Here is a 22,775-nt window from a genome sequence, read left to right as displayed (position 1 = left end):
GCATTGTTTGGAATTGTTCTTATGTTTACAACTGAATTGGTGGAAATAGTTGGCATTCAGACATTCATTTCAAATTTTTGATAAGGTATGATAGTAATCGATCATGGGCCGGAACAGTTTTGTGCTGCCAGTAGTTTAACTTTTTGGTCGTAAGTGTTGCAGGCGATATTCACGTCTATTGTATAACATTTTAGTGTTAGACCTGTCAGCCTTAGGGTGGTCTTTCCCCAAACCTTTTGCCTTTACTCCCTCCTTGTTTTGCAGAGATTCGTTTTTTTTTACCTTAGGACTCTGTGCCCTTCACCCCTACTAGCCATTATAATAAATGGGGTTACCCAACCAAAGGTCTATGGACCTGGCTATCACTCGGTACAGAAAAACAATGGTCCTAGACCTAGCTTTAAACATGAGTTGCTTCTAAAGGCAGTGATTGTTCAACAAAGACTTGGAGCGTCCAATCAGTCAGCTCAGTTTAAACTGTGATGAAGCCATACAATGAATGTATGTTGATTTTGTGTCTAGGACCATTGTTTTTCTGTACCTTTACAAATACTAGCCAGTACTAAAGTGCCTGTGCTCACTACCTAAACCATGGTAATGTTAACTTATCCTGATTGGCATATTTAATTTACGTATAAATCCCTGGTAAAGTGGTATGTCATATTCTCAGGGCCTGTAAATTAAATGCTACTAGAAGGCCGACCGGCAGCACTTATTGTGCAACCCACTTCAGTAGTCCTTTAAAACATGACCCAAGTCTGCCACAGCAGCCTAAATGCAGTTTTTAATTGCCTGTTCGACTTGTCAATATAGCCCCCTTGCCAAGGTTTAAACTCCCCTTTATGGCATTTGTTACCCCTAAGGTAGGCCTGAGTTAGCCCATAAGACAGGTTCATTGTAATAACAAGGTTGGGCATGAACTTTTAAGCTTTACTTGTCCAAAGTAACTAAAACCTATTAAATTCATTTTTCACTACTGTGAGGCCTACCTCGCCCATAGGATAATATTGGGTTGCCTTAATACATTTAACAATAATGCTGACTTTTAATTGGGAACAGGTAAACATAAAAACATTTCATGTTTGATGTCGGATAAACTAAAATGTAAAACCCTCTTTAATGGTAAAGTTGGATTTTAAGTTACAATTTTAAAAAATGGCACTTTTAGAAAGTTGGCATTTTCCTGCTCTAACTATATGGTGTCTGCAGCCTTTTCTTGGTTCAAATGACTCAGTGTAGTTGGCAGTTGGACTTTATTTCTCCCAGACAGCCACAGAATAGTGGGATTAGGTGTGCCTGGATGGGGTGGAGCTGAGCACAACCCTACTTGCAACTGAATTAACTGTGCCCTGCATTCACACAATGGACTAACCACCGCTGCATTTTTCATGCAGCCAGTCAGGAGCCAGGACAGGGAAAGCAGGAAACTTTTAGCACTTCAAGGGGAACTCTCAAGAAACTTCACCAGGTCTGAAAAGAGGACTATCAGAACCACTCTTGAGTTCACTTTTTTGATCCGCAAAAGGACTCTCGGAACTGCCTGCTGTTGTGTCCTACCATGTACTTTGCAAGATTGCTTTGCTGCACCTTGAAGGACTGATTTGCTGCCTGGAGCCTGCCGTGAACCATCAGAGGCCTGCCTTGCTGCATGAGCCCTGTTCCACTGCTTGAACCCAGGACTACCAGAGTGACTCCAAGGGGTAGATGGTAGGCCTCCTCATCAGAACCTCAGGGACAGAAAAGGCTCCAACCATCTTGAACCCGCACCTGGACCCAGCCTGAGTGAGTCCTAACCCCACATGTGGTGCTTCTCTAGATCTGGACCCTTGGTAGAGGTGCTAAAGGCGCCCAGATAGCCATAATCCAAAACTGCTCTGAGAACCGACCGAGAGAAGACTGGGATCAACCTGCTCGCCTATCCACTCAAGGTGCATCACCAGTTGGTCTGACTTTGTGGCAGCTCCTACTGCGTTCTCCGCAGCAGCAAATCCTGTTAAGAGGTCTTTGCCAAAGAGGTTTTCGGCCTCCCGGAACTCTCGTCAGCTACAATCCCCAGCTATGTCCCTCTTGAGAATTTCGACTTCCAAAAAAGAGGCCGAATGTGGAAATCTTCACTGCGACTTTGTCCATTTAGCAGCTCCCCGCACTCCATCGTGGTCGGCTATCTTTGATTACTTTGACCCAGTCTCACATGACTAGATGTCTGCAGTTGGCGCTGTGACCATTTAGGCACTTATTTATACCTTAAACTTTAAACATGTGTGACTCGGATTCTCCTGACTGGATTTATTTTTGTTTTTGTGTCAAAATAGTTATTCATATTTACTTTATTTTTCTATATTGGTTTGGGATTTTTCTTGTCTTGTGTTTTTGTTCATTAATATTTGTTTGCTGAAAAAATACTTTACACATTGCCTCCAAGTTAAGCCTAACCGCTTTTAGTGCAAAGATACCCAGGGTTAAGCACAGGTTAATTTAGTGACTTTTGCAGTTCCCCCCACTCAACCAACAACCCAATTTCTCACAGCTAGTGATTGAAAAACAACTGGCAAAAATGAAAAATACTTCTGCAATATGGTGCTAGCACTACATAATTGTAGCACTTACATATTTGAATATCGCAGCAGCAAATCGACTTTAGTAACTGGCTACCACTACTGATAGAAAACTGTTGATGGTTGTGACACCTTAGTTTAACCTACACAACACTAAGTTTGCGTAGTGACTTAGTGTACACTAAACTAATCAGCGTAATGTAAAGAACATCCGCCTCCTAACAACAGGACAATAACCAACTTTTATCAGAGGTCATTGAAAATCCACTAGAAACAATTTAAATGAGAATTATTTACACATTCATGCTAACATAATACTTCACATCAGATCAGTTAATGTTTGTCAAAAACAAATATAAACAACATAAAACAATTTATGAAACTTACCGCCTAGAGGTGGTCCAAGGAGAATAGGGATGCACTCTACAATCGTCACAAGTCCGACAGCGCTTGAAAAACGTGGTGCTCCAACGAGGTCCACTAAGGTTTCAAAAAGCATTGCACAAACCATACCAAATGCCAACCCCAAAAATATGGAGTATATTATTAAACCTGTATAGTCTTTGGCAAAAGGACACATTAGATGGCAAAATCCATTAAATGCAATTGAAAAACCAAAGAAATATTGGATTCTCGGTCTAACCCATTTACTGTTTGCAATGATGCCAGTACTCGGCCTTGCAATCATGTCCACGATTCCCATGATGGAGAGCAGGAATGCGGCTGAATATTCATCAATACCGATATGTCTGGCATAGGGTGCCAAAAAAACTATGGGGGCAAAAAATCCAAAGAACATTATCACATTCCCAACGAGGTAAATAAGAAATCCTCTATGCCTAAAAAGTGTTAAATCCAAAAACGTGTTAAAAGTTTCAAAGCAGGATTGTTTTTTCTTATTTTCACTGGTTGCCAACAAACTAACAGGTTGTTGGTGGTCTTGGTCAGCTTTACTGATGTGCTGTTTTTCAGGTGTTCTACCTTTGCTGGGGTTCTGGTTTTCATGATGGCCTACCACTGGCCCAATAGGTCTGAAGAGAGCCCCAGCCACACAACAGTTCAACAAGACGGCACCCAATATTAAAAAGCTACCTCTCCAGCCAAAGGCATCAGATAAAAACTGGTTAAAAGGAGCAAGTGTGCAAAGTAAAACCGGACTCCCAGCCATAGCAATGCCGTTAGCAATTGGCCTCCTTTTGGAAAAGTATTTGCCAATAACTATGACAGATGGTTGAAGGTTTAGTGCAAGTCCAAATCCTGAAAAGCAAAGGCAATTTACTTTAGGGCATGTCTTATCAATAGAAACAACAAAACATTTATGAATAAGTTGTTCCAATACCTTATCCATACGCTGCAATTCACAAGTTTTAAATTATAGGCCTAGGCATACGATTTATGGGTATGTTCCAGTGGGTCATTCATTCATACATGCGTTCTTGCCTTACAGTCACCATACATAAATAAAAGGTTATAATGTTTAATGCTATTGTGCAATAGTGATGAGAGCTAACTAAAAAACAAATGATTGCATGTTCCGATAAACAATCAAAGAGCAACACTGTGGAATCAAGCATACATATTTTTTAATTTCAACATTATTTATGGTTAATGCAAATGTTATAAAACATTTTAATAAAAGAAAATACATACAAAGCAGTCAATTACAATATAATCATTTTTCACATTCATATAATTGTTGTAAAAACATTTACAATTATGTTGATAACAAGAACGTTACTACTATTTATTAAAACTTCCATTCCAGTTATTTCGTCCTCCATCCCCCAAAAATAAATGATCTACTAAAGTCCAGCTTTAGAATGAAACTGCAGGGGAAAGGAAAGTGGGCTATATACTCACAAGAGCAATGGCACAATCTGCAGATCATGTATTTTGGGTTAGTGTAGTTCTACAATCTCAACATCCCAACAAGTTTTAATATGACCATACTAAAACCAGGTGAACATTGCTCTTACTGCTGGACCTTCAAGTGTGTTCAGATGATAACAGTAAACAATTCTAAGCATACAATGTTTTAAGACTTAAAGAATATGGATCAGCAATATTGGATTGTTCCCATATGGGTGTCTTGCTAGGCTTTTAGCATGTTCCCCTATAGATGCCTTTGCTGGGACTTTAAAAAACTGCAGCCTGTATTACTATCATAAAATGCCTTTATCAGACTCAGAGCTTCTGTTGTTTCCTCGTAGGTTGTCTGCTAGTGCTATGCATTTCTTAGCCACAGTCAAACCCAGCTCCCAGCTGCGTCCCGTGCAGGTAAGAGCGGTGGGGCTGGGTGGGGGGTATTTCGAAGACGACGACAAGGGAAAATTATTTATTTATTTAATTTTCCTTTGTCATCTGCCGTCAAAATCCCCCCCCCACACGGCCCCACCACTCTTACCTGCACGGCCACGGCTGCCAGCCCGACACTTTTTTGCATATTTAGTATGGTTAGATCGAGTGACCAGGCCCAGAAGACACAGTTGAATTTTTGGAAGCAGCGGCAACTCATTTAACCCCCCAGGTGCCCGGAATACTTTGTTCCAGAAGGCCCCCACACCCTGGCATGACCACCACATATGAACATAGGTCCCAATGGTCGACCGGCATCTTGGACAGTGCTCTTGTTTAGTCAGGTCTAAAATGTGCAGCCACTGTGGTGTGACGTAATCCCTGTGCACACACGTGAAATAAATGAACTTCAAACGTGCATTACGAGTCACTCTTCTGTAATTGCCTAACACAGAGTCCCATTCATGCTCATTCAGCTCTTCACCCACATCGCCTTCCCATTGGGTTTTCAGTATCGTAATACGGCTCGCTGTGCTTGGAAAGAGCGAGGCATATAACGTGTGATGAGTTTGAGCTCTCCCCCCTTGTCTGGTAATATTCTAGTTCAAGAAATGCATCTCCGGTTCCTGCGGTAAACCCTCCCATGCCTTCCGGATGATGGCCACTGTCAGACCTGCATAAGTGAGAAAACAATTACCTACGATATCCCATCTAGTGCAGAAGTTCACATAACCCACCATCCTACCATCAGCATAGAAGTCCCCCAGGCATCATGGGGCATCGCCCTCCGCTGTACGCCGGAGAAACGTGGGCATCGTAGGACTAATCCCAGTACACCAGGAAACCAGCTGCTGCAAGTATATTGTCCTGCCCCATTGAGAGCTCCCAGATATGTAATCGTGTACAAGTTTGTTCTGGTAGAGTCGTCCTACTCCGAGTCGTCAGAGGCAGTGCAAACAATTCAGCGACAGGATCTGCGTCCCCCTACTGGAATCATGCTTTTGTGCGTTAGAGTTCTGCTGCCCATTAACAGAGCCAGAAATTTGGAGCCTGTAACCCTCCTCTGTTTCAGGGTAGCTTCAGGACCTCCAAACTGATTCGTGCCCTTCCATGTCCCCAGTACAACAGCCTAAGGAGCTCATCTAGTTTGCGAAAGCATGATTCTGGAGTATGCATTGGCATGTGCTGCAGAACATATAACGCCCAAGGTAACATGATAATTTTGCTTATGGCTATATGTCCCATATAGGACATCAGATAGCTTTATAGCCTGCTACTGAGAGCTATAACGGTTGCCAAAGTCTCTGAACCAGAGTTATAGACCCCAGCTGCAGGCGAGGGTATATGGCTATTAGAAAATCCCACCAACTAAGGGTAGAATGTTCTAAATTAAAAAGGGAAACACATTGGAATGTTGCAGCTTCAGGCTTATACCAGTCATTATAAGCCCATAGCTACTCCATTATTTTCAATAGAGCTCTCAACATTCCAATGCTCTGATATATTGTTAACAGCCTCCAGGTATAAAAAGCACTGTAATCATGCTGAAACAGTTCTAGACAGTATGAGGGACCGTTCCAACATTCTTAGCTATGCTCCAGTCCAGCACAAAGTGATGGAAAGTTGGTCCAGGGCTCCAATCTTCAGAGGTGGCGTAAGGAGCTGCCTCCATTAAGGTCATGCAGACAGTAGACTCCCTGTCACCTGGTTACAGTGCTGTAAGCAATTAATTTAACACCCTATCAGCCTGCTTTCTTTTCCTGCCATCTCCCTTTCTCTTCCTACTGCCACACACTATTAACCCCACTCCCCTCCAACAAACACTAGTGGCACCAGTATGAGAAGCTAATCTGCGAGTGATTCAGGTGAGCTGTGGAGGTGCTATGATGTTTGAGGGCCAGTCACAATTTGGATGTAGACAGCCAGGGACTGACCTCTGAACACAAAAGGGGCTTTCTTTTGTGTTCAGAGGTCATTTTATTCACTTTTTCTTCACATTTTCTTCAAAAGCAGCAGCAAGGGTGCCAAATTTCTTTCTGCCCAGAACGCTATCCTGGCCAACTCTGGGTTGACATCTAAACACCCAGGACTTTTCTCCATATTTTTGCAACAAAAACATCAATCTTATAAAGTATGAAAAGGAGCCAAGCCATGACATAGGATTGGGATCATCTTGCCAAGGTAGCTTAACTTTTTTTGGTAAGCATCTTCAGTTGGATGTATTATAAATAGGTGCAAGTACACACTGCCCGCCATCAGGGCCACTGTGTTTCCCTTGGCCTTTCTTCCAGGAAATCCTTCTACCTAAGAGTATACCTGACCATTTGCAGGTGTTGTAAATCAGTTTATTACCATCTGAATACATTTAGTCTCTAAACCCGAGGCACTAAAAGTTATGACTTGAATCTTATTTAAATGTATTAACAATTTAATTACAGATGCAACTTTAAATCAATGTGTTGGGGGTTCACTAGTAGCAGTAAAGTCTAAACTTGGGGTGACACTAACTTTTAGGGGGCATCAGCTCTTTCTCTAAACTCCTGATCAACATCGCACAAGGATAAATTTAACAGGGGGAGAAGTCAGTTTCTACCCTAGTGGAACCCGCCATTGTATCTGAATTTGTGTCCTGGACATCAATTTAATGTGGCCCATTTGCCCTGATATCATTCCCATATTCGAGATTTCAAGTGTCATGGGGCTCCACAATTCAATTGTTTTTTTTATAGCAAAATATGCCAGATGTTACCAAAAGCAATGGCAAAGTCCGTGAATGCACAATGAAGCACACTGCTCTCATCCCCACAGCTCTCCAAGCTCCAGTGCACTGTGTATCATAATCAAATCATATTGAAAACCAGTCTATAACTTTACGGTAGAGGATTCAGTCCACTTCAAGAGTCCTCCATCCAATATTTTTGCATAGATCTTCGATAGATTACACAGCACTAATATTCTGCATTTCAAAGGGTCAGCTCATCTACACTTTATGAGTACATGGTTTAAATCTGATACTGACCTGCTGATTAGAGGCTTACCAACCACTGTCACACAGTTAAACAACAACAAACAATGAAACCCAGCAATATGGCTTAGATTTTAGAAGGAAGATGTAAAGGCCATCTAACCCCAAGGCCAGAGCATTTAATGTGTCGATCAACTCAACAACAGCATCACAGTTAAAATTCTGACTTATAGGTTTCGAAGGGTCTCTGAAAGTGAGACTTGTAGACAGATAGAATATGCTCATGGTAAAGCCCTCACTACAAGTTAAAAGCTAAATTCCGATCCCGGGCAAATGAGTTGTATGATAATTATCACACCCTCGCAATTTTGCCCTGATAAATTCTGGCAGGTCGAACATTTATCTGGGGAAAAGGCCACGAAAAAAGGCAAAACATGCAGAATTGGGTGTGTTAAACATTTATTCTGTATGCCACGATTTCCTTTTAATAGCTTGGATAAGAAAATATTTACCACACATGGTAATTACTTCATTTTGGTAAATACCCCAGTCTATTCCGACAAATTCCTAATGAGGACCTATGTATCTTATGGAACAGCATCACCTGAGCCTCTAAGGAGCCTCTTTCCTAGCTTATGATTTACCAAACTCCAAAACAGCTTATCATACTTGTTCATGAAAGCCTCATGAAGTCTAATCCAATCATTTTGTTTCATATGCAATATGTTATATATCACCAAGTTTTTGTCCATTTGTTATGCTTTAAGTAGCTTACCTGACAACTACTTTTTAGCATAAACTGTTACATGGTTCCTACGAATTTAGTAGAACTGTGGATTGGTTCAACAAAATGTCATAATACAGGGACTGAGTCTTCTTATAACATCAGTAAATGTTGACTCAACTAGCTCACAATAATGCATCTAAACTCGTTAACCTCCAGAGAGCTAGATGATGTTGGAAACCTCAAACATGACTGCTCTTAATCCCAAGGGATTCAAGGAAACAGATCTAACCCTTTCGTTGGTCACTTTTGCATGCCCAAGGTTTAACAAAAAGAAGAACCAGTAATACATTTTCAAATGATTATTGAAAACATCCACACCTTACAATTAAAACATGAACTGCAATTATTAGATTAGACACATCATTGTTATAAGCATTATTAGAATGGTGAAAATTACAAACAATCCAACCATGTAAATTATTCCTAATATTACTCCTATCTATCACTAATACCCCTACACTAGCGAGAGCATTGTGGAAGTACCTTTCTGCTAGACTCAGTTAGAATGATATAACCCCATGCTTTGGTTTAATGTATCAGGAAGCCAGCCGAAGTGTATTAATGAATTCTCTCCGTCTAGGTGTACAAGCCAATACACCTCTGCCTGTGCAGCTATCTTCCTTCTTAGAAGGAATGTTGTGGCCTGCGGCGCTGTATCTCACTAACAGCTCTCCATGCCTGAATTCAAAATGGACACTGTTTAAATAATAAAATACCAGCTGTATCTCATTCTGCCAAAGATGCAGAGGAATTGTCTCCTGCGGGCACAAAATAAAGCAAGGACATTGCGTTCTAGTATGTGTCCTTGAAACTAACAGAGCAGGCTACAGAACAACAGTATCTAACCATAATAAATGTGTGCGTGATATTTTGTCTTGTTAGTGAAAAACATGTTCAAACCACCATCTCAAAAAGATGCTAAGTTAGAAGGGAAAACCAAAATGGAGACAAAATGTAATTCCTATAACAAAACAACAGCATATCTCAATTTCCTAACTGTTCTCTTTAGCCCTTTTTAGCACAATAGCACCTCCACTTCACCACCATAACATATACTGGGATTTCCCCACAATGACTTTATTGTACAGACTCATATCACATATTACTACTTGAAGGAGGCTCACATGATACAATCCATTTAGACATCAATCAATAATGTAATAATTGCATTATTCTTCAGAACAAAAAAAAGTGGCCATTGATCACTAAAAACCACAGTCAAAACCTCAACTTTTAAATATCGTACTACCATAATATTTTAGAAAAATATTGGTGACCAAAATATCAACAAGGTAACTACAGATTTACTATAATTAACTTCACATGTATGTACTTAGACAATAGTTATTCCTTCAAGGTACATAATTGTGGAGTTAAGATTAATAAATATATACTTACTGTAAGAAATTGAGTTTTTAGTTGTAAGGGGTGAAAGTCCCACTCATATAATAAAGACAATTCTTGACAGGATGAACCATATGAGCCACTAAATATACCTGAACTTACCCTTCGGTTAGCTGGGCACAAAAGCAGCAAGGCTTAATGTATAGGCAATGTGTGAAGTATTTATACAGCATTCAAACAAAAAAAAACACTCAAACCAATTTATAAAAATTGAGTAAACTTTAATATATAAAATGACACCAAAGCAGCAAGACTCCAATCAAAAGAACCACAGTTGTGATGTTTTTAAAGTTCACGAGAAAATAGCACCAAAAGGCACAAAGTGCCACTAGTGCATATCAGGTCACGCTGGACCGGGTCAAAGTCACAAGTTCAGGCTGACCGACAAGGATATTTATGAGAGCTTTAGGGATGAGGGAGCAAAACATAGTTGGCATGATAAAGAGGAAACAGGAGGCGATAGCACTAAAACATGTGCACCCCCATGGAGCCTTCAACAGTAAATAAAAGAGTCTCATGAAGAATGGATTGGAAGGATACAATTCATGCAATTAGACAACTGTGAGACCAACATGCTCATGACTATAACAAATACATTAGGGGGGAAAGCCATTGATTTAGAAGGAAACAATTGAGATATTCAAGAAAGCCATCCAGTTATGAGGAAAGGGGTTACGTATTGTAAACAATATGTCTGCCTAAAGGCACCAAAGCTGTTTATGAAATGAAATTAAATGAATGAAATGAAATGAAATGAAAGGTTTTTTATAGAGCGCATCTGCTGCCCACGGGCGTCCAGGCGCTAGTAGTGGAAAGAGACTCTGAGGAGGGACCAGGAGAGGACAAGGAGGATTAGAGACAGGAGATAGAAGGAGATTAGTTTCTGAATAAAAATGTTTTCAGTTCTTTGCGGAAGTGAAGAAGGATGGGGTTGGATCTGAGTGAGAAGGGAAGGGAATTCCAGAGTCTGGCAGCGTTCAAAGAAAAGGACCTACCACCTGCTCTGGCTTTTTTAATTCTTGGAACTACGGCGAGAAATGCATTGGTGGAGCGAAGAGTTTTACCGGGACAGTAAGGGGAGAGAAGAGAATGGTTGATCTCCGGGCTCGCTCTATGAAAGGCTTGGTGCGATATGCAAAGGGCTTTGAACTTTATTCTCTCTCTGACTGGGAGCCAGTGGAGGGATCTGATCCCTGCCTTGATTGATTTGTCTGCGAGGGATCTGAAGCAGGGTGCGGGCAGGCGAGACCTAAAAAAGAGCTATAATTAAAAAACACTGATTCTTATGGTTGCTCTTATAGTGAGTTCCAATACTGAACGAGCAAAAAAATGTAGACATGGTTCCCAAATATTGATATAGATTTCATTGAAGAACCAGTTCTTTCTTAAGCCCTAATAGGTAATGCTGGTTGACTATCCTTCATGATCTCTCGGCAAATAATATTGTATCAGAAATCCACCAACTATGGTCCTATTTTATCACGGTCTCTATTCTACACTTATCTCAGGTGATCCTTACATTAGGATCGCCTGCACACACAACCATACAGTCAGAATATTGCTCAGTGACCTCTCTTAAACATGCTTCCATTGAGTCCGTGCCTAACCCCTTTTCTTGGGGGGAACATTGTACATAATAAACTCATATCCAGTATCACACCACTGGCATATTGTGTTAAGATTTGGAGAGGTTCTTATGACATTTACTGAAAATTCAAAGATCTTATGAACTTTAATAGGATTTGGAAAGGATCTTATGACATTTACTTTAATGTAAGTCAAAGATCTTCACATGACAATCTAGAGTCTGCCACTTGGGCACTTCCTAAGATCACAGGCTGCTGGGGTTATAATGGTAAGGTCCTCTTTAAAATAACTGCATGCTGCTTACCAGGAATTCTGGTGCGAATAGGATGGCCCCTCAGTTAACTCACAAAATGTGTAATGGTTACCAAATGTGCAAACCCACAATATTCAAGGCAGCAATTGTTATTAATATTTGTGTCTTCTTGCTACACATCAGAACACCTGTGTCTTTGCAAAAACGACTGCTTGCAGAAGAATATATTTAAGATTGGGTGTAAAGTCATACTTACTGTCAAGTTTTGTCACACACTATCCTTCTCATGCATTTATTTTTACAAAAATGTAATGGCACCTATACAAAGAGTTTTGATATTTAGAATTTTGGGAGAATGGGGGGGTGGATCTCTCTGCAGTCTCTGAGCCCCTCATTCACGCTACATTTGCCTGGCTGCTGAATTAGCAACAAAACGTTAGCTCAATCTGCCCAAACTCAGCCCCCTGCTCAGAGTGTGTATATATAGATATATATATGTATGTATGTATATATATATACACACAATAGTGAATAGCTTTCTTCTCTACTGCAGGTGAACAAGCTGCTTCATATACACATGGAGGGTCTCATTATGCAGCCCCCAGGTGTGGGGGGGTTAATTCTGCATCTCTGGGTCTAACAAAACTGGATTTCCCATTACCTGTGGCTCGTACAGAAGCAACAGGGAATTGAGGTTCTACGAGAAAATCCCCTTATTAATGAGAAATTGCAGGAGTATTGGTAATCCCTGGTCATACTCCTCTGGCAGTTTTTATTTCCCCTATTTGTTCCTCAGAGATTTTGGCTGCTTTCAACAGAGGTCTACAGGGGAACCATCATAGGTCTGTGGTAACTCTGCATACTTCCTAATTCTCAAAGAGGCTGGGCCCAATTTCAGGCTGAGTGCAATGGATCACAGGTTGGATACACCAACCTGGTTCATCCTGTTCAATGATTTTACCTTCTGACTGTCTTTTCAGTTCCAACTTTTCAAAGATAATGGAGCAGCTCCTACGGCTTCCTGGGCTTTAGGGGTAGGACCGACGGGCCAGGACTCACTCTCAAAGAAGCCACCAGCAGGGTTCAGTCCAGGTCCAGGGAAAAGGCATTTTGCAGCTTATAGCATGTCCCAGTAGCCACTCAGAAGGACCGCTAACTGACCCTTGCAGTCCACTTCTTTGTCCTGTGTACAAGGAGGAGCAGATCCAGTCCTTCAGGGATCCTCTCCGGTCACAGACAGCAGACCCAGTCCTCTTTGGGTCGTCTGCAAGTCCAGAATGTGTTTATAAGAGGGGGCCTGTAGGTGCCATATGTATGCTTTGCACCAGCTAGTACGTCAGGGTGAATCCTGGGTCTTCCCTAACCAATGGGATAAGAGTTCCCAGAGGTATCCCTACCCACTTTTGCAGCATCCTGAAAGCTCAGGAAACCTGACTTCACCAGTTTAACTATTAAAAATAGTTTTTTAAATTATTTTTCTACCATGTCCCTTTCCCAGTTAGTCTTATTATTAAAATCTGCACTCCGATTGCCCACCTAAGACAGCTGGGCCTGCAACAGTGAAAATTGAGATAAGCTATGCTAGGTCATCTCTGAGCTGGAACACAAGCAAACCAACACTGGTTTTGAGCTAACTGGGCCTAATAGTCATGTATAGCTTGGTTACAGTGGCACAGTGAGCATGGGACCCACATCTGGGCATCCCCTTGTCACCAAAGGTGGATATCAAACACCCAAAAGAAGAGCCCCAATCAGGACAAAACCAGTCTTGGATTGTTTGTGTTCCAGTTCAGGAAGGACCTGGACTGTCAGTTCAGTCTCTACTTTTCCTATTGCAGCAGGGTCAAGACTGATTTACATATGGGTGGGTCCAAACTGAAGTAGCATGGTTGGTAAAAGAATAATAGATTAAATGCCACAAGCGATACCCAGTGGAGAGAGTTATTGAAAGCATTCCTCCCAACACCTTTTTTGTGTTTGATGTGCCACCCTAAGTGGCAAGGATATGCACAGACGGGAAACCCATGCTCACTGTGGTGGTCCTTTTGGATCTTTCCCTCGCTTTTGATCCAGTCAGCCATACTGTTCTGTTAGAGCACCTGACAGAAAATGGAATTACTGATTCAGCGCAGGATACCCTCTCATCATTTTTGAACGATAGGGAGCAGTCTGTGGAGCATGGAGAGTTTAACTGTAAATGGTTCTCTCTTCCCTGTGATCTATCCCAGAGGACATCACTGAGCTCCACGCTTTTGAACATTTATCTGGTGCACTTGGCTAAGCAGATCCACTCTTATGGGTTCGCCACAGTAGCTTATGCTGATGAGACGAAGATTGTGGTATCTATCTCAAGCAACATGGAGGAGGTTGCCAACAGATTTAGCAAATGTATGAATGCCACTGCCAACTGGATGACAATGAATTGTCTGAAGTTAAATTCAGACATAACACAGGTTCTCATTTTTGGGAACGAGACCAGCTTTTGGAATCATTCATGGTGGCCGCAGGTCATTGGCTCTCTCGCAGTTAGTCTCCACAGTAAGAAATCTTGGGAGTCGTTTTTGATGCGGAGAGGTCTTTTAGGGAACAAATTAATAAATTGACATCTTCTCGTTTCTTGAAGCTGATGTCTCTGAGGAAGGTGTTGCCTTTCATTCCTTTCCAGCTCCAAAAATTGGTGGCTATCGCTCTCGTCCTATCCAGGATCGATAATTGTAATGCCCTCTACATGGGCATTAAACAATTGATACTCAAAAAGCTTCAGATGCTTCAGAATGCTGCTGTCCATCTTCTTAAAAATCTTTCTAAACACAAGTTGCTGTAAATGCCCTAGGGAAGCTTCATTAACTTACTGTAAAGAAAATGGTTGCATGTAAGGCACTTTGCTTGGCACATAAGGCCTTGCACGGTGGTGGTTGACATGACTATCTTGCAAGCAAATTTCAATGGTATCAACGAAATAGAAGATTGAGATCTGCTGCCTTATGTTCACTCCCTGTCCCCAGGATAAAGAATGTTTCTTGGGGTGGCCGCAGCTTTGTATATACCACCTTTCTGCTTAGGAATAAACAGCCACTGCATCTTAAAAGCCAGTCGATTCTTTCCAGTTTCTGTAAACAGCTGAAATCCTGGCTGTTATCATCATTTTAACCTCATACATTTTTGGGTTAGTTTGTCTATGAGTTCTAGTTTAAGACACCCTTGGATACTCGTGGGCTTTCGCAATTCAAATGCATTCATTCACTGTGCCACTGGAGCCAAGCTGCAGCCAACTGATGAGTCCCAAGCAGGTCAAATCCGATCTTAGGTTGCTTGTGTTCCGATTCGGAGAAGACATGGCCTGGCAGTTCGGGATGAACTGTTCCTCGTGGAGTAGTGTCGAGATTGATTTGCATATTGCTAGTGCCAAACTGTGGTGGCATGGTGGAGAAAAGAATGATGGGTTTGAATGTTACCCAGAGTGACTGCCAGTGGTTAGACTTATTGCAAGTATTCCTCCAATCACCTTTTGTATGTTTGACATTCCTTACAAAACATCATGCATGTATTCATTAGCAATCACAATATAAGAACGAATTATTATTATTTAGTCAGTATGTTTTGATGCCCCCGGAATCTGGAAATCTTGTGATGCATTATTTTAGTACATGCTTGCATTATAAAATAACTTACAAAGTAGGTGAGTGATTTGCACCCACTATTCACAACCGGTCTGTTAGTACATCGATTGTGCAATTGCAGAACAGCAATGACACGTTTGATTCCCAAAGGTTTGTCTTTTGAGAAATGACAGTCAACTGCCTCCTAACACATAACAATGAACTCATCTTGACAATCAGCCATACATTCGAACTTAGTTTTTTGCTGCCTGAATTAGTTCATTAACAGCAAATCTATGAGATTATCAAAAACATTAATAGCACAGCTTTGACTACATTGAGCTTTTTTGAGTGTCATGGACCTTGGCTAGATGATAAAAAGGTAAAATGGAAATTGTGGAGGAAACTCTAGAAAATCCTTTTCTAAATAACTGTCACTGTAATTGGTTAATGAATGTTAAATATTGTTGCCTTACACCGTTTCACTTAAAAATACAAACTAGGTAACCGTTATGCATATTAGACAATTAATCATTCCTAAATGCACAATTAAGAAGACCCTTATATTGTTTTCCCAGCCTTGATAAAATGGACGTCTGCGAAACATGTATTGATATAAGCCAAAGCGAATTTTGTATATGAAGTGATTGAGGTGTCCCGGCTGAATATTGAAGCTGGAATATCAAGGTACAAGAATACCGAGAACAAAATATTGAATCCAAAATATCGAAAGATAAGTATAGATTTTCTATACCTAACTCCACATATATGTACTGTGGCGATGTATATATCTTCAAGGTACGTAGTAGATCTGGAGTTGGGAATAGTAAATCTATATGAAGTGCCACCCGAAGGTTATGTGCGATAAATAAAAATAAGAGTGCAGAAAGTCACCGTTGATGCAAAATCAGATAGCTCCAGAGGAACACCTTTTGAAACCAAAATATAACTGCTCCATTGTGGAGATTCACAACAAAATAGTAGAGATGGCATTCAATATAGCCTTCTTAGTTATACATTTTCAACATTTGCACAAAGGTGATAGAAACTACAAATCATGCGGATTCTTAAAATAGAATAACTGATTAGATGAAAATAATTACTACCTCCAATTATTCCAACACAGATATAGAGCTGCAGAATATTTGCACAGAAGGATGCCGATATCATCCCCGTTCCACAAAGGAGTCCTCCAAGGATAACAACGGGCCTGCTACCGTAACGATTCACTAAAATACTGCTAATGGGACCTAATGAAATACAGAAAGATACAAGTGTTAGTTTGATGCATGCATTTTGTGAATCAGTTAATACTTTATTTTCACAGTAAGCAACTGGTGGTGGCCGTTGTAAATATAGATATGCAACTCAAAAAGTTATAAATGGCATCATTACATGACAAATATGTAAACTGACACAGCATTGCAAATGAAATGGCACCAGTGGTCCGACCGTCATATTACAACTACGGCAGTCGTACCTCATTAGAACCGCCGCAACAGGCAGGGATCCGCGATCCCTGGTGCGGCGGTCTGAGGCCGCAATATACTTGATGTTGCCTCTGTGGCACTGCCAAGCATATTACAAGTTAGCTGTCAGCCACCCTTTTTTGACAGCCAAGAAAAGCGTGGTGGAGAGTCAACTGTTGCTTCAGGGCCTTTGGAATGCATGCAGGGGGACACATCATCTGCCCTCCTGTGTGCATGCACTACCTGTTCCAGCACGGCATAGACTTTACAGTCCATACTGTCCTGGAACACGCTGCAGCTTCCTTTTTAAGGCTCTCCTTTGAGCTTTTGAAAGGCAGCGCCGTGGAACAACCACCGCAGGACCGCCTGCCCGGGTTACAACTTGTAATCCGGCAGGCAATCTGCAGTGGAGTTTGGCAGAGTGGGAGCAGGGCCGCGGTGTGCTGCCCTGCTTCCACACCGCTAAATGCATAATTAGGCACTAAGTGTAGGTTTTAGGGGGCTAGTTTCGTGAAACACTAGAACAGTTATAAAAGGTATAAAGTAAATTAACCATAAACAATTCGAACTGGAGATTTATTTGTCAATGCAATACAGACGTCATAATGAGATGGATCATATCAAGTGGAAAGATATTTAATGAAGACCTGGAGTGCTAACTTGAAAATGTGGAATTCCTATGGGAATTGGGAGTGGTAACTGCTTCTTTCAGTTATTACCATTTTCTTAAGGCACTCCCAGGTGAAAACTCATAATTCCACAATATCCTTTCTGGAGTAGCAAATACATGTGACATCAGTATTTCCACACTATTTAGAATATGGGTCAGAGTTAAGGAATGGCCTCCTCGCTGACCTTTCAGGATTTCTAGAACTTCATTTGGAAGCATTCCTTAATGCCACTTGCGGTTTCTGCATTTAAGTATCTCACTCCACACTATAAATGCCAACTTGACTCCCCTTCCAACCAGGATTAAATTCAAATTTCCCTGCATGAGGGAAAAAGCTGTAGCCACTGATAAACCACATTAAATCAAAAAGAAGGCGATGAAATCTTGGGGAACCCACCATATAAGCAGCAGTCACACTAGTCATGAGAATATTCAGAAAGCAAAATATTTGCAATAAGGGCTCTTATTTAAGTTTTCTAAGATTTTGGAACCATCTCTCCCTCCATGGACACACACCTATGAATTTAAAACCCAATCTATTCTCGTTCCACTTTCCAACAGATTTATTTATCTAGGAGTATTGAAAACTATAGTTGTAACTCTGCGCTAACTTCATGCCCTGCACTGGCAGAACAAAAAGCAACCAGGCAGTGGCCTACTCCAGGTTTCAAAATTACCAACTTGCATCCATTGAACTAGTTACTCAGAAAAGTTGGATTCAGGAACATATGATTTCTGGAAGAGTCCAGTTTAAAAAAGTTTCTTGAATCAAAAGTAATCAGCCTTGCTTGTAAACCTACAGTATTTTGATGGTTGGGGGTCATGTATTGCTAAAGGATCAATAACAGTGCTTCTGTTTGATTTTAGGGGAGTAGGCAGATAATGTGCAATTAGGTGGAACAAAGTTTATTGGTTGGGTTGTAATGATCAGTCAGCAGAGTTAAATATGCTAGGTCATAATAATGTTCCATCAGCAGAGTTTAATATATAGGCCTCTTTGATAATGCACACTGGCTTACATTTGATCCAGAATATTTTGAAAGCTCACTTGGCATGGCCATTTATTTGCACTTTGAGACACAGCTTGGAGGCTTTGTTTTGGAATCAATGAAATCTGCTGCCTAGTTTCTTTGGGAGGTCTGCAAAGATAACTGTGCATTGGTCTAGGTGACCTTTAATACCACCAACCACAGCTCTGATCTGGTGGCAAATGAAAGGTCTACACTGAAAACGTTCCCATTGTTTTAGCTTTCACGGTGGTAGGGGGAGTGAGTTTTAGGCCAGAGGGCGATTTACAGGTGAGATAAGTAGTGTAATGTACTGTCAGAGGTACAATGTAATGTTTAGAATAGAAACTGAGACAACAGACCAATGCAACAGTTATACAGAAGAAGAGACAGTGTTATACATTGTTGGACACCAGACTATGATCGATTCTGAATCATTTGGAAGAATCCACCCTTACTTGTGGAGTTCTGACACAGAGGAATAAACTAATTCAGTTTAAGAACTTTAAGAACTTCCAATGATCCTGAACTGTTCTTTCAGCCTTGCCATAAGTATGTTGTAATCAATGGTGTCTTAAGAAGTAAAGAGATCAAAGAGAATCAGAACATCTTGCTAGCCTTGGTTGAGTGTGGTAGGGAGTTCCACTTCGATGTCCACCAGAGCATATTCTGCTCATTTCTCAAGACAAAGGCGTGGCTGGAAGTGATGTACAAGATTCTACTACTGTTCAACATATACCAAAAATTGCACATTGAGTGATAATTTGTGAGACTTGAGGTCTACTCTGGGTTTCTGTTAGAGTGGGGTTATAATTTTTCATTTCAATTAACCATGGACTTCAGTTATCAACAAAGACCAATTATTCATCGAGGTCACACCAAATGCAATCTTGCTTCATGCTGAATTCAGAGTAAGGTTACATTGGCAGAATACATGACTTAATATTTAATGCTTAGTTATTTCTTCCTCTGGAATGGTTTTCAAAGTTGTGAAGGGGGATTTCAGATAATTAGGTTAAACATGTAGCTATACACATTAGGTAGTATTGTGTACAGCTGAGTCATTGAGCTTTGTCATTTTGATTTAAAGAAAAAGGAACTCCAATACAGATCTGTTAAAATACTTGAGTGAGATTCAGTTTGCTCACATTTTAAGTCAATCTGTTGGAAGGCTGTTGTTTTGCCTAAACCCAAATGCCGAAGACTCCAATAAGCAAGACATCTGGTGCTAAGATCTGTATATGCAAATTGGGTTCTAAAATTTCATTAAGGAATTTAAAGCTGGAAAATTGTATATTTTTGCTTTATTAAGATGCTGTAAGAAAGGATCATGCATGATAGTTCTAAACTTTTAAATGATGAGTAGGATGGAGTATGTTTTTCCATGGCAGTAAGATAAACCGGTTCAATCAATACAATCTCTGCCTCCGTTTCAGACCTCTATTTTCATGGACATTTTTTAATATTAGATGGATGAGATAATTAGAAAATACACATATCCGTTATTAAACCATTTCTCACTGGGATTATAGGACAGTTGGTATAGGAAATTATGAAATATACATCAGAATCATGTTTCAGAGGTCAGTGAGTATTTCTAACTCTTAGTTTGAAAGTGGTTGAAGGTTCTGTGAGTTCCAATTATATATCACCTAAGGAATGCTAATCCCATAACTATATTATTAGCAAGCATTTGTGCCAACCTTCCACAAGCTGCTCAATAGAATGTACATGCTCATGCCCTAGAGTCTTTTTGTACCCCAGTAAGACATCCATCTAACAGCATGAGGAAAGAGAGCAGCCAAAGGGGATAATGTGTGCTATGACAAAGCTCCTGAGCAGGGAGACTCAACGGACACCAACCAAAGTCTCCCAAAGAATGTCCTCATGTTCATGTTTTAGTTACAACAACAGAATTCAATCACATACACTTGCAGAGATGCAAGGTTGCTTAGCACTATTGTAGTAAATGGGTTACAACAACTTTGTCCCCTTGCATTTTTCACTTTTGACTACCTTGCTCCAATCATCCTGTGGCACTCCATTTGGAGAAGGAAATCCATCCATGTAACCCAAAAGCTAATTGAAGACTGCTTATTTCTGGAATATGCCCACAGGATTCCGTGGATCACTTATATCAAATCCACTCTCCTCTCTTGGCTTAGAGCATCTATTTGTTTCCCATAGTGATTGCCTTAATATTTCAAAACAGGAGATAAAATCCCGCTTTCTTAAACAAAGGGCCAATGAAAGATTGATAACAAGCCTCACAAAAGTATCAGTTAAATTATATTTAGAGGGATCATTGGCACAGGAAGGGACATCTTCATATTTATTTACTGTGACAAATTCACGACATAGATTCTTTTTAATTAGATTTAGATTGAATATTATCCCATGTATTTCGGCCCATCCAGCTGGAATTTATTCCATAAATGACTTACCACTCTGTCCCTTAGATGGGGTTTCATCAAATTTGCACATTTTCTTCTTTTGTAAATTTTATTTGGCACCTCGCAAAAGATTTATATTGCTACTGACGTGTAAATATCATCTTAAACAATGTTGTGTAGGAATGTACTTTTTACAATCTTTGTCTGACCTTAGGTTTTGCTTTTCTGTGGCAACTTTTTTAATTTAATCATGGAAGATCAGGCGATTGTGCAATACCCAAGAATGAATTGTAAACCTTTGTCTATATCAGCTAGGTTTTTACAAATGGACTTAGAACAGTGAACACAATGAACTTTTAATTGAATACTGTTTTAAATCGCTTGTTAAATTAACTTTTGTATGGATGTTCTTTTTAACTGTGTTTACGTATACTTTTATGATCTTATTGCATAAGTATCGAATAAAGTGAATTGACTGACAGACTGTGGGTGAGTCTCACTCACAATAAATGTACTGTAATTGGACGAAGCATGCTAACCGCAAGTGTCTGTCTTTTAAGAGAAGGGCACTGCTTTGCAGCTAGGGTAAGATGCTCTGAGTGGGTTACACATAAACACACACATGTACGCATGTGTTCAGGCTGCAAGTGTGAGACTACCATCTTGCCCAGCCTAGTATCTACACACAGTTAGCCTGTCACAGAAGGGAGTCTACAGGGATTGGTGCTTACCCAGAGTGGGCCTTATAATGTGAGTAGACATTCATAGTGTCGGTCTATAGTGATTACTGACGGTCTATGGAGCTTACACTAAGTACAGGTTAAAGGCGAAGTGTGCTCTAAATTACAGTTTTGCTCCACTTAGGCCTATGGGGTCCAGCGAGGCACTAATATGGAGATAACATTCACACTGGCTGTGAATTTACAGTCCCATCATTCCACATAAACACCTTATGGCACTTTAAGATTTGCCATATTTCCCACGCTAAACTCAGAATCAGGTTCCAGGTCTTTGTCCCCACTACAAGTTATTTACTCTGTTCTCCAGCAGAGGGATCAAATGCCTCCCAACACAATAAGAGATTTAACAGTGTCTGACCCAGTTTGTGAAAAAAGAGGTGGGGAGGATATCTTCAGCTTATAATTAGCTTGTCACACTGCACCTGGGCTGGGATAGCCCAGGCACAAGAACAAAGGTGGAGGGCTGGACCACTGGAGACAACCCAGAAGGAGCTCTCCTTTGACGTTTTGGTGGGAAGGGATCAGGCAGCTGTGTCATAAAGGTGTGGAGCTGAGGCTCTCAAGGGAGCTCTTTCTACAGACACCTTGATGTCGCTGTACTGATTTGTCCCAGAATGCTGTGCAGGAGGCCTGGAACAGGGGTGGAGAGATCCTATAATTGGCCTGGGGTGTCTGGCTTCTTAAACTTTCCACCCCCATGTAATCACCCCTGCACAAGGGACAGACAGATGGGAACACAATGGATCTGTGAGCGACAATGGTGACAGGATACCCCACTAAAGGAGAAGCCACCTGATACACTGCAAGGATGTACTTTGGGACTTTGACTCCGGCTGATCTCCAGGACTAGTATGGGTCTCTCCAAGGTTAGTGATGACGGCTCACTTATATGCAGCCGCGGCTGGTAGGTGACTGTGGCAGAGTAAGGTGGCTGTGGGGTTTGGAAATACAACTTACCTGTTGGTTGCCACCATTGCCAGCCGCCGCCTCTCTCAGGAACCATGAACAGGAAGCACCCAGGGTTCCAGACTCCCCTAGCCAATCAAGACGT

The 22,775-nt window shown here is 40.9% G+C and overlaps 1 protein-coding gene across 2 annotated transcripts in view; it reads right to left on the bottom strand.

Annotated features, from left to right (window-relative positions):
• LOC146797644 (monocarboxylate transporter 2-like) overlaps nt 1-22,775 on the bottom strand; it is a 133,675-nt gene that overhangs the window by 75,718 nt on the left and 35,182 nt on the right. For both annotated transcript variants that reach the window (XM_085624772.1, XM_085624771.1), the window contains exons 3-4: nt 16,552-16,695; nt 2,943-3,812 (exon numbers count right to left, since the gene is read on the bottom strand). In XM_085624772.1, the coding sequence (XP_085480898.1) occupies nt 2,943-3,812; nt 16,552-16,695 (1,014 nt within the window). The remainder of the gene's footprint in view (nt 1-2,942; nt 3,813-16,551; nt 16,696-22,775) is intronic.

This window comes from Triturus cristatus, chromosome 9 (assembly GCF_964204655.1).
Source record: "Triturus cristatus chromosome 9, aTriCri1.1, whole genome shotgun sequence".
Lineage (NCBI taxonomy): Eukaryota > Metazoa > Chordata > Amphibia > Caudata > Salamandridae > Triturus > Triturus cristatus.
This window is presented reverse-complemented; position numbering and strand designations above follow the sequence as displayed.